The sequence below is a fragment of the Pteronotus mesoamericanus genome, unplaced genomic scaffold (genome assembly GCF_021234165.1).
Source record: "Pteronotus mesoamericanus isolate MK-2021 breed Mesoamerican mustached bat unplaced genomic scaffold, CSHL_Meso_final contig_657, whole genome shotgun sequence".
Classification (NCBI taxonomy): domain Eukaryota; kingdom Metazoa; phylum Chordata; class Mammalia; order Chiroptera; family Mormoopidae; genus Pteronotus; species Pteronotus mesoamericanus.
Genome location: NW_026555229.1, coordinates 7,516,001 through 7,528,900, shown reverse-complemented (window position 1 = coordinate 7,528,900; position 12,900 = coordinate 7,516,001). Strand labels below are relative to the sequence as shown.

Sequence of the window (12,900 nt, the reverse complement as noted above, 5' to 3'; positions counted from 1 at the left end):
AAAAAAAAGTCAGGCACAAAAGAATACATAGTGTATGATTCCATTTATCTGCACTTCTAAGGAAGACAAAATTAACATGTAATGATGGAAAACTGATTCCTCGTAGCTGAGGCTGGATGCGGACTGGGAGTATGGACCGCCAAGGGGCACCGGCGCATCCGGGCGGGGTGGGGGTGGACGATTGTGGTTCCTTGGGCACACGCATTTGTCAAAACTTACCAAAATGTACACTCAAAATACTTTCATTACATGTACAATATATCCCAATTGCATCTTTGATTTTTAAAAATAAAATATATCTATATGTATACACTTATTTTAAATGTCCATAAAGATACACTCAAAAGCATAGAACAGTAGTATTTCATAGGTGATATTCAAAACACTTCACAATTGGGAATTATAAGTTCCAATCAGTTAGAACAAATGGTGGACATGAACAATTGGTATAGCCAACCTATGTGAATGAGACAAGTGTTAGCCCAGGAAAACAACAGTTATCAGTAGGTGGTAGGATTATTAATGTCTTCTTTCTTCTTTTTGCTTATCTTTACTTCCTAATTGTCTACCCATAATTTCAATCAGGTACTTTAAAATAAAGGGGAAAAAAATCTATTTTTAATTATAAAAAAGAAAAATGGTGCTCTGTTGACATCACATCTCATACTATTATAAAATTTTAATGGGTCTCAAAACCCTAATGGAACTTTTAAATAATAGATATGAGAAATGGTATACTAAAACAGCATTGAATTAGAAGTTAAAAACGGATGATGCCATAAAAATATTTCCCATCTACCATAAAGAAAATAGTGACATGTATTTTCAAACTATTTTATAATTTTAATATTTTAAAATGCCCTCCCTCTGCTTCTTCAGTCTAACGCTCTCCCAAATGAGCTATTTCGGGACCTTCCCTCTACATCTATTCCAACTAGATCCCCATATAATTGATTATGTTTAAGAGAGAAACAATATCTTTCCTCAAATTGTCCAGGCTCTGAAATGCCATATTGCTTAAAAGCCATACTGCTCAAAATTCATTATACAGTATTTTCCAAAGGGTATCATGAGCTAGGTCAAACTTCAAAATCTGGCTGAGCAAACCAGAAAAATCAAACAATAATTATCAACCCTGGATAAATTTTTATAGCAAAATTACAGCCCATGACAAGAAAAGTTGCTGCCATCTCCTCCTAGCGTGACTACCTCCGTTCTCTATGGCTTATCACAGCAACAAACCTTTGCTCTGAGCAGTTTCTTCAGAGGTAAGCGCAATAAACCTGGCTGCAAGAGCAGTCGCTGAGAAGCTGTGATCAGCAAATAATGACCAGACAGTCCCCTTGATCATGTCTCTCTCTATCAACAGAGAAACCATACCAGCTCCCCAGCGGCCCAGTCAGGAGTCAATGGCTGGTTTAGCAACATGACTCCTTTTCGAAACTTTGAAAACCCCAGGGTAAAATGATGCTTCTGTCCAAAGTCCTAATGTTGCTCTACAGTGCAGCTCAAATTTGTAATTTTAAAGACACCTCACCCCACTGTGAGATCACAGTTATCCTGAATGATTCTCAAATCTCACTGTTTTTAGCAGCTCGTTTGTGTACTGAGGCCACGGTGGTAACACCTGCACCTTCATAGTTACTGCTTATAATACCCTGGGCTCTCCGGATGTGCAATAAATGACAGGCGGCAGCAGCATCTTCCACCTTTTCTAACCTTAATTTACTCTGCATTTGAACCTAAGCATATTGAGCCCTCAGAGCTCTCATGTCAGCTCCCAGGTCCCATGCCATCTCGGCTCACAGTACCCTTGCCATCAGCAGACGCTGACCACCCTGCTCCATGACATGGAGAGAAACAAGACGATGGCAGCTCAAGGCCACTAGTGTCCTTCCCTCTCAAAGCTCTGACTTCTGAAGGTGAAGGATCTGTCCCCAGATCACAATTACAATAAATATATACAGAAGTTTTCATGACTCATGTGGCATTTTTACCAGATATTCAACTATAGTTATGTGACCAAATCCTGCTTCATCCAGACATGTTAGTGTCATCGTCATTTACTTTCTAAGCGTTAGTGCCACCTCTGTAGTTGATATGATACAGCATGATGTAATAACGTTTCTTCTCTAATTTCAAAACATTCAGTATCTCCTATGTAACAGTAACAATGGTGGATATGTATTGAACAACTACTGTGTGCCTGACATAGTTCTAAGCTTACATATATTAACTCATTTAATTCTCAAAAGAATTCATCATTATGAAAAGTCAGGATTTGAACCCAACATCTGTCTCCAGAGTCTTTTCCATACTGGAATAGATCAAGAATCAAAGAACCCATTTCCCTAGAGAAGTGAGCTTCTCATAAAGTCACCCATGGACTCAGAAAGAATGGCTATACTTCAAAATGTCCCTGAACAGATGGGGAAATTCCCAGTGTTGCACATGTATCATCGCTGCCTTACTATACCTGCAAAAGTCTTTTGTCTAAACAGAATAGGGTGGGCTCTGAGGGAAGGTACCACCAGAGATTTTCAAACATGGAAATGGCCCCACTGTGATTCTTTAGTTTTAAAGTCCTTCCGGCAAATTCTCTAGGAAACATAACCATTCCAGACAGCCGATGGCCACACCTCACCAATGGATGGTCAGCTACAGGGAGGGCGATTTCCATCTGTAGTTCTCCCTCTGGGACCATTTGGAAGAAGAAGCGGACCGATTTCCCCAAATTCTTAACCACTTACATTTTCAACAGTCAGCACCTGCAGTCCCTTTGTCCATCTGGGTGCTACCCCCAGGCTGCGGAGACCCTTGCTTTGCCCGTAAACAGGGAGAACCCAAAGGGTCCCTTCTGAGCAGTCCTTTGCCAATGTCTAACAGCATGAGGGATGTAAATATCCCTGCTCCCTCACCCCCGAAGGGGACAACTCTGAGATGGGATTACATTGTCTCCAATGTCCCCTGCAAGAGCCAGCCAAAGTCTCCTAGCACGGGACTTGACTTGATATTGCACCCTAGCCAGGTTCTCCTTTCTGTCCCACTTCCCCGTTCCTATTGGGGTTTCTGAGATCACTTCATCGTAAATCACTATCATGGGCCTGCTTCTGGTGGTGAACTGAGAAGGAGAGCTGAACAAGCAGAAGATCCCTCTAAAACCCCAACTCTGTATAATCTGAACAGGCATCTTGGGTCATTACTCCTCTGCTCCTCTCAGTGGAAACTTTGGTCCTGTAAAACAAATGGAACGATCCACTTGTACTGTCCCTGCTCACCCCTGAGCTACTTAGTCCTCAGTAACTTTAAAATATTACAGAAGTCAAGTTATTATGACAGAGATGGTCAGGGTGTCCTCACATAATATTACTGAACAAGCACTCTTAACAAAAGAATGTTGAACGGTGTCCACATAATTGTGGCTTCAACAAAAAGAAAATACAATGGCTTCCATGGCTCAAAATGCTGACCGCAGCTCGGGAAGCCAGATCTCTGTCCTATGTAACTCCATTCTCCAAAGAGAGAGGTCTAGAAAGTGGAGCCGTTCATGGACTACCAGCCCAAGTTCCTCATTTTACAGCCTTGGTTCCTCTGAATCACATCTTTACGTTAAACATGTCTCACAGTAGTTCTAAACCTCAATTACTTTACCAAAGCAAAGATCAAAATATCTATAAAATTTATTTTTTATATTTTATGATAAAGTATTTATGAGTATTTCTCTTTGGAATAGATTTGCATACCCCCATCCTGAAAAGAAGTTCCACATAGAAATCATTCTGAAAACAATTTTATTCTGAAATCATTCTGAAGACAATTATTTTCAGAATGATAATTAAAATAGATTTCATAATTTTAATTATTAAATTAAGATTATTTGTTAGTAAAAATAATTAAAATATTCTTATTTATAAGAATGCACTGCATTTCAAAACTAATTTTAGGTGTAAAAGGTCTTCAAGTGCACCAATGTCTATAATACAAAAATTAAGATCCACACTTTTGTCCATAGAGTATTTAGATGTGATGCATTTCAAATCAATCAATGTGGTCAGGTAACAAAAGACCTGCTTCGTGCAATGGGCCAGCTTAATTGAACAGATATAATTACAATCTCTTAATATCCATGTGAACCAAGTAGCATGTCATCACTCTTACATGTGCATGACTATGAGAGTTCTGCATTTCTTTCCATCCTGTAATCGGAGCACTGATTTCTGTAAATATCTAAGGGCTTTGAAAGAGATTTCTCCAAAATGTTCCAGAGCAAATTTCATGAGCTGTTCAACTGGACCCAGCCAGCAGCTTCAAGTTAAGACTTCATTTGGGATGACTTGTGGAGGGGAAATCCACCCCCAGTAAAACGAGGGCCAGTTGGTTTGGCCAGTGAGAAGATGTTATCCTCAGGTATTTTGTCTTTGTTTCTGTAAGAGAGGAGGTGAAAGTTAACCTCCTGAATATCTTTTTCCTCTTTTAAGTTTGGTGTTCTCTAAGTTCATAGGGTGAGTTAGCCACTGAAAACTGCTTTATTAAAGCTTCCATTTTTAGACATGGTTGTTTAAAATCTAATTAGGCATTTGCTGATAACATAGAATTAGAGAAAGGCACAATTAAATGTGCCCTCCTAATGTTGATCTAACTATGGATAGAAGACCTCATTATAACTCAAGCACTATGGACTTAAGGCTTCTGACTTGTAATCACTTTCCTGTTTTATAAAACACTGGTTTAGTTTCAAAGATCAGTCAGAAGATTCTTTCTCTTGGCTCAATTATAATTACTAATTCATCACTTATCAACTTTTATATTCCAAAGTACCAATACAAACATAAACATTTACCACACAGACAAACATGCACGCAGAAGCATCTTCATCAAACTTGGACATTTATAAAAGCAAATTTCTCTATAAATTCACACAAGCAACAGTTATTATTAAAAAGAGTTTATGATACAAGAAAAGCTGAGAAAGATAAATAAGATAGTACATTTGGCAAAACAAGGAGTTCTAACCTAAAATCTACAATGTATTAATATCTTTAGAGCTCCTATAAATACATATTTAAACACATCACACATATATGCACATTCAGGTTTCCTGTAGAGGTACCTTAAATTTACACAAATTATCTATTGGGCAATCAGAGGCCTTATGGAAATCAACTTTGGAATCCCTTTTTTCAAATAAAAATTGAGAAACCACTAAGACCAATACCAATTAGATTTGACAGCTAGAGATGATTTACATTAGGGGAATGAATCTGCTTTTTTGCAAAAATATCTGACTGGTTCTTCAGATTCTAGGCCCTCCTGGGGGATCCAGGGTAGAGGAGTCGGGAGATGGGTGGGGTATAGGTCAGGGGCGTGATAAAAAAAAAAAAAGTTTGAAAAAAAAAAAACAACAAAGAAAGCAAAAAGGTAAAAAATGATTGTTATTTTATAAAGTGCCTATGTGAGGAGAACATCCACAGAGATTATTCTAAATTATTCCATTTGGAAAGAACCTGTAGAGGATCGGTTTATCAATCTAGCTATCTCTTAGCAGAATTGATTTCATTATTATTTATAAAAATCCTCCGTAAGTAGAACAAAAGCTTTAGCCTTGAGTGCATCCAGCAAAGAGGATTCCTGCAAGTACTTTGGCAGCTTGTCTTCCTCCTGACTGTTGTTACACGCAGGCTGTACTCCCCACTCCTCCTGCCCTTTCTTGCCTTAAATAACCCAATTCTTCCTCCCTGAAGGAACTTACACTTAAGGCTTCCTGCTTGGCCTAAACTGACTAAAGGGAATAATGTCTCTTTTGTATCACCTTTTTCAGGTACTTATAAACCATTATAATAACTCCCTTCAGCCTTTCTCCTTCCAGTCTAAACCATCTCAGCACTTTGGTTTCTGTCTTCGCTTATTTTCCTTCAGCCCCTTTAGTAGTTTTGCACTTCTCCTATGAACTCATTTCTCTGTCTGCCTCCTGTTTATGGATCTCCAACTAAATGGAACCGCCAATGTCACCATAACCAGATCAGAGCGGCTACAGGTGATGAGTATTTAAGAGCAAGAAGAGGACAGGCAAAGCAAAGATTCTAGAGCAGCGCCATCTGGTAGATCTTTCTGTGGTGATGGAGAAGCTCTGTATTTAGGCGGTGTCCACCAGCCACATGTGGCTATTAAGCAGTGGAATTGTAATATAACTAAGGAACTGAATTTTTAATTTGATTTTATTGTAATTCCTTTAAATTCAAATAGCTACAGGTGGCATATGGCTGGGGCCGTGCCGTTCTAGTGGATGGGCAGACGGGGAGGGCAGGGTTCACAGAGGGGCGCCCTCTTCTTACTGCCTCAGTTTGCTCTGTGTCCAAAAAGTCTGGGGATCGATAAGGGCAAAGGAGACTAGGCCAAACCCCGGGGAAGTTAATCAGCTCTAGAAAGATAATTAACTGTTTAGCCAAGTTAGCTGTTTGCGACTGTGTAAATGACACCCCTGATCTCCAAAATGTATTGTCTGTAATCCAGAACAGCAGTCCTCAACCTTTCTGGCACCAGGGACCGGTTTTTCCGCTGGGGTGGAAAGGAGGCGGGGAGGGAAAGAATGGGGGGGGGGGGGTAAACAGGAGGCGGAGCTCGGGCGAGCTTCACTTTCTAACAGGGGCTCAGGTCCAGCTGTGGATGGGGGAGGGGCGGACACAGGAGGTGAAGCTCAGGCGAGCTTTGCTTGCTGCCTGGATCCAAACAGGCTGCGGACCAGGTACCGACTGTGGCCCCAGGGTTGGGGACCAGACGAGATGACCCACTGGGGAGTGAAAAGAAGGTAATAGGTATTCTATTTATATTGTACCTTTAAAAATTAAAAATCTCCTTTTACTAATAATTAGTCCCAAAGTGACAATATTATTGGTATGGAGTTTATAAATTAAAATATATTGAAGGTAAAAAAAAATTCTAAAACAAAAATTTTATTTTAAAAACTACATCCATATATATTGGAGGGGGCTGCAAGTTCAAAAATGTTATACTGGTTAGGGCGTGCCGTTAAAAAGGCCACTTTTTAACGTTTGAAGGCCACTGAGCTAGACCCCTGCCTCATGTGAAAACTAGCTGTGTTCACACTTTATAAGCATGATTTTTGTGTCCTAAAAGAAAACTACAGTGTTTCCACTAAAACATTCATTCAATTCACATCGTCAGTATCTGTGATTCTCAAACCTTAGTGTGCACGGAAATGGCCTGTGGGGTGATTAAACTGCAGATTTCTGAGCCCCCTCCAGAGACTGCTGAATCCAAGTATCGGGGAAATGGGGCCTGGGGGCCTGCTGTTTAAAGTCTCACCAGTGATTATGAATCAGGTAGTTGTTAGATCCACATGTTAAGACAGACCCACCTAAATTAGCTATAATTCTTAGCATATTTTATTTTACCCAGGAACTGACACTGAAATGTAGAATAGGGGAACATTCTGATTTTATAAGAAGGGTTAATTTCTACTGGCAAATGAATTTGCATGCAGTTTCTTTAAACAGTTGTTTCCCACTAATGAATCATAGGCAGATGCCCTCAAACCCTCTTTCACCATGTCCCTGAAATGCCCAAGTGAAAGAAATACCAGACTTGACTTGCAACCCATAATGTGAGCCACAATAAAGTAAACCAGATAATTTGGGCAACACCATACCACCATGTAGCCAAACCAAGGTTCAAACCTACTCATTTGGCTTTACTCTCTCACCCTCGGATACAGTAAATAATAACAAAATGAAGACAACATTTACTCATTGACATGTAGGCACTCTGAAATGCAAAATGCAGACCCAACACTGCATTCTCATCTCTGAGAGGAACGAGAGCTCACGTTGATACCCCAAAGCAGATACTGAAGTCTTGCTAGACACAGAGATGGTTCAGAAACAGTTTCCCCAAATCATAGGTGAAAATTATTCATAAACTGCCCATAATTGAAGTGGTATACCTGTATTATAGAGAGACCAGCCTTACCAAGCCCAGGCCCAGACCCTTGGCAAAATTGCCTAAGGTCTTAAATGTGAACATGCTTCAACCAGTAAAGGCTGATTGTGAACCCCATTTACAAACACGGTTATCACATGATTATCTCCCAACTGTGAGAACAGTGTGGGGAAAAAAAAATTGCACTATGTTTCCTCTGCTCCATGCTGGGTACACCAATGACCAGATGCTAATGGGTGCCTGTTAGGGTTCTAAGAAGAGGCCCCGGTGTTGGCTGAGATACCGATCTTGCTCTGATACATACCGCGGGAGTGACCTGTAGAATGTCAGTGCTCACCCTGTGACTTAGCTCACCCCAATGACATCTGCAACTCTGTGATGGTACACCAAATATTTTCTCATCAGCAGATTAATAGGCACAATAAAATTAGAACACTTATCTAATTCTTACTTCTGAATTTGTTCTTTACGTTTCTGAGCGAGGTATTTCTTCTTTAAATTCATTAGTTCATTGCTAAGTTTCCCCAGCTCATACTTATATTCTTCGCTCTGTGATTCATACATATTCAGTTCTGAAGACAAAACCTAGCATGGCGAGTAAAACAGAAGAAATGCTGTTAAACCACATGTTTTTTTCCCTGGAAAACCTTTCTAGCCTGCTGCCATTTACCTCAGTGGGGATAGAGGTTCAAAACATACCAGAGCTAGGCGTGCTCCCCACAAAAACCAAGGAGAGAAAAGAGAGACTATTGTTCTTTATACCGTTACACTATTACAAAACCAAGTCTAGTTTAACAGTTGATCTGCATGCTTCTGCCAGTGCAAGGCTAAGGGCTGAAGACTCATAACCAGGGGCAAACGCAAATGAAACCTCATTCACCTGCTTAAACATAGGAACTGTCAGGCAACATTCAACAGGCTCATGCATAAGAGGTATAATGTGTTTCAAGGAATACTGTGAGGAGAGGCTGGAAAACTCCCTGACATACAGTATAAAATTGCCTTTTAAACCTTTAAAAAGCTTTCAGGAAAAACATCACTAGGGAGTGTGAATCATCTGAGGATTATGGTAAATATATAGATGATAACTATATATATTCTGGAATCATCCTGCCAGCACCACACTAAGTAAGAATTCAATTTATGTGTTTTCTGTTCACTACCCATCACCTCTTTATTATATTCTTTGAGACTATTCACAGGTTCTCACTTTATCCCAGCACTGGGACACTTTCCTTTAAGACTCAGGGAGCTATGACATGTTCATGGGAGAGTCTAATGCGTGTGAGAGGCTGTAATGGGAAGCTGATTATCTGCCTCTTCCATTGTGGTGTTCAATATATGCTGCTGAGCTCAGGCTGGGCAATAGGAGTGGAAATTTGCTCACCTGAGTGTAATGTGGAAAACGTGCTAGAGCTAGGGGTGCTCCCCACAAAAACCAAGGGGAGAAAAGAGAGGCTATTGTTCTCAGGGGCATACAATCGACTCAAATTTGTTTTTCCTCTCACTATTTTAAAAAAATTGTATGAAAGGGGGATTTTTGTCTTTTGAGTGCTGATTTACTCCTGAACCCTTTCCTCAAATTGCTGTGAAAATGATTCTATGTTATCATGAGCTAACGAATATGATTTTCAGGTTGGAATAAAACCTGTCTTAATAGATAAATTCTAAGGAACCAAGACCTTGTTTCCAAACAGTGAATGTGGAATTTCCATTTTAAAAGAAAGTCCAGATAATGAGGACAAACTGACCAACAAGCTCAGTACAGTCCACATCATATCTTCCACCCATGGTTACATTTCCTTCAGAGCCAGAAATCTGGATTTCCTGATAGTATGGGCTAAAGTGATGAAAGGTCCTATAAGCCACTGAATGCAATCCAGTGCTAAGTGTGGCTATCTGACAACAGTGTAAAGACAGGCGTGTGCTTTTCTATTCTACACCCGTCCCTGAGAAAATAAATTTTTATTTTGTTCAAAATACTCAACAGTTTGAAGGGATGAAAATAATCAAAAGATTATGCCTCATGAAAAGTCAAATTACATTTCAGGATGATCATATGAAATGAATACTTAGAGTGATAAGTTGAAAATTAATGTTCCAATTAGACTTCCATTTCATCTGCCTTTTTAACAAAAAGGATGCAAATTTGCAATGTCCTGCTTGTAAAGTATCAGTACTGTATTAGTAGCATGGCATCTATTTTACCCCAGGCAGAAAGGCAACAATTATTACCTGCGGTGCTCAGGTAAGCACCCGAATTCAGCTGGCATGTGCTACATCCTGTGCATGTGTGTATATAAGATTTCCCTGACATGCCAAGAATATCAAAGCAGTCACTCAGGAGGTTAAACTCAAAATACAATGGGAATGTACCTTTTTTCTCCCTTTTTAAAATATTTTATTGATTATGCTATCACAGTTGTCCCAATTTGTCCCCCTCCACCCAGCATCCCCCACTACCTCCAGCAGCTCCCGCACGCCCTAAGTTCATGTCCGTGCGTCATGCATGTAAGTTCTTTGGCTACTCCATTTACTATGCTGTTCCTACCATCCCCCTGCTTATTCTTTTACTACCAATTTGTATTTCTTAATCCCTGCACCTTCTCCCCCATTCTCACCCTCCTCCCTCCCAGCTGGTAACCCTCCAAATGACCTCCATATCTAGTATTCTGTTTCTCTTCTGCTTGTTTGTTTAGTTTGTTTTTTAGATTCAGTCGTTGATAGTTAAGAATTTATTGTCCTTTTAATGTTCATAGTTTTGATCTTCTTTTTATTAAACAAGTCCCTTTAACATTTCATGTAATAAAGCCTTGGTGAGGATAAACTCCTTTAGCTTTACCTTGTCTGGGAAGCACTTTACCTGCCCTTCCACTCTAAATGATAGCTTTGCCAGGTAGAGTAATTTAGGTTGTAGGTCCTTGCTTTTCATTACTTTAAGTACTTCGTGCCAGTACCTCCTAGTCTGCAAAGTTTCTTTTGAGAAATCAGCTGACAGTCTTGTGGGTACTTCTTTGTAGGTAACTGCTTTATTCTTGCTGCTTTTAAGATTTTCTCTTTATCTTTAACCTTTGGCATTTTACTTATGATGTGTCTTGGAGTGGGCCTCTTTGTGTCCATTTTGTTTGTGACTCTCTATTCTTCCTGCACTTGGATGTCTATTTCCTTCACCAAATTAGGGAAGTTTTCTTTCATTATTTTTTCAAATAAGTTTTCAATTTCTTGCTCTTTCTCTTTTCTTTCTGGATGTTGGTGTGTTTGAAGTTGTCCCCGAGACTCCTTACCCTATCCTCATTTTTTTGGATTCTTTTTTCTTCCTTCTGTTCTGATTGAATGTTTTTTTTTTCCTTATGTTCCAAATCATTGATTTGGTTCTCAGTTTTCATCCCCTCCATTGTTGATTCCCTGTAAACTTTTCTTTACTTCTATCAGTGTAACTTTCATTTCTGATTGAATAATTTTTATGCTGTTGAAGTACCCACTGAGTTCCTTGAACATCCTAATAACCAGTGCTTTGAAATCTGTATATCATAGGTTGCTTATCACCATTTGGTTTAGTTCTTTTCCTGGAGTGTTTCTCTGTTCTTTCATTTGAGCTATACTTCTTTGTCTCCTCATTTTGGCAGCCCCCTGCGTTGGCTTCTGTGTACTAGGCCGAGCTGCTTTGACTCCCTGTCTTAGTAGTGTGCCCTAATGTAGAAAAGCCACTGTTAACTGCTTGGGTGGGCCCCGTAAGTTGGATGGGGCAAGGCCTTGGGTAATCAGCAGGGTGAGGCAATCTGTGAGCCAGGTTGATGGAGTCTCAGATATGGTGCCACCGCCCTGTGGCTCTGTGCAGGGGAGGATTGAGGAAAGGAACAGTGGCCGCTATCTGGCCTCTGGAGTTTTGTCTGGGAGGAAGCTGTCCCTTAGCTCTCGTCCTGATGCCAGACACCAGTTCCTCCCCGTATGTCGCTGGTGCCCTTTAAGCTGCTGCCCTGTTGCTGGTGCCCAGAAGGAATGAGTCTGTGTAAGTCCACTGCGGGCCCCTTAAGAGGAGAAGCCTAAGAATCCCACAGTTTCTTCCACTACTCCAACCCCCACTGGTTTTAGAGCCAGAAGTTATGGGGACTGATCCTCCTGGCACTGGAACCCTGGGCTGGGTAGGCTGGCATGGGGCTGGGATCCCTCCCTCCCAAGGTCTCCCTCCTGACTTTTATCTACTACACATGGGTGTGGGGCCAGCCCATTCCACATCTCCACGCCTCTGCCCCTCCTGCTCATCTGAATGAAGGTGACTACTTTAATTCCTTGGTTATCAGACTTCCATACAGCTCAGTTTTCTGACACTTCTGAGTGATAGTTGTTTTGTAGTTTAGATATAATTTTTTTTCTCAGAATACACAGTTTTTTAAAGAAAACTTTTAAAAGGCACATGTAATAGTAAAACATTCCATCATCCCAACTGACTTTCTTATGTCACTTAGAAGAGAATTTATGCAAAGAGGATTCCTGCATGGTTTTATTTCCCTTTCATAGCAATTTATTTGATAGATGGTCATGAAGCAAGGCCCTGGGGGCTGGGGAGTAGCTGGTGCTTTGTGTACATTAATTTCAGGTAGAATGGAAGAGCAGAGAACCTGCTTTGTCACAGCGGTCTCCTTCAGTGGGCAATGGTGTTAACATGTTTCCTTTGTTCTTCCCAACATTCAGGGTCCTCTAAATCATCTTGAGATTATCCATACAAACCCTACGCCCCCTCCCAAATTTTCATTCCATTGCCATCATCGTCTCCCCCACTCTTTCCTCGCTTGCTCAGTTCCCTCTTTTGGGAAACGAAGAATTGGCCGGGGGGGGGGGGGGGGGGGGGCGGGGATGTCTATTAGTCTAGGAGCAGAGGGATAGCTCTGAGGTTTGCCTTGCTCCTTCTGGGACCAAAGTGCTAAAAAGGCTGACCTCAGTGGA

General features: G+C 40.7%; 1 protein-coding gene across 1 annotated transcript in view; it reads right to left on the bottom strand.

Annotated features, from left to right (window-relative positions):
* Positions 1 to 4,312: 4,312 nt before the first annotated feature.
* Positions 4,313 to 12,900, bottom strand: part of CFAP58 (cilia and flagella associated protein 58) — a 94,039-nt gene continuing 85,451 nt past the window's right edge. Inside the window, exons 17-18 of the mRNA XM_054581222.1 lie at positions 8,408 to 8,541; positions 4,313 to 4,424 (exon numbers count right to left, since the gene is read on the bottom strand). Coding sequence (XP_054437197.1) covers positions 4,313 to 4,424; positions 8,408 to 8,541 — 246 coding nt within the window. The remainder of the gene's footprint in view (positions 4,425 to 8,407; positions 8,542 to 12,900) is intronic.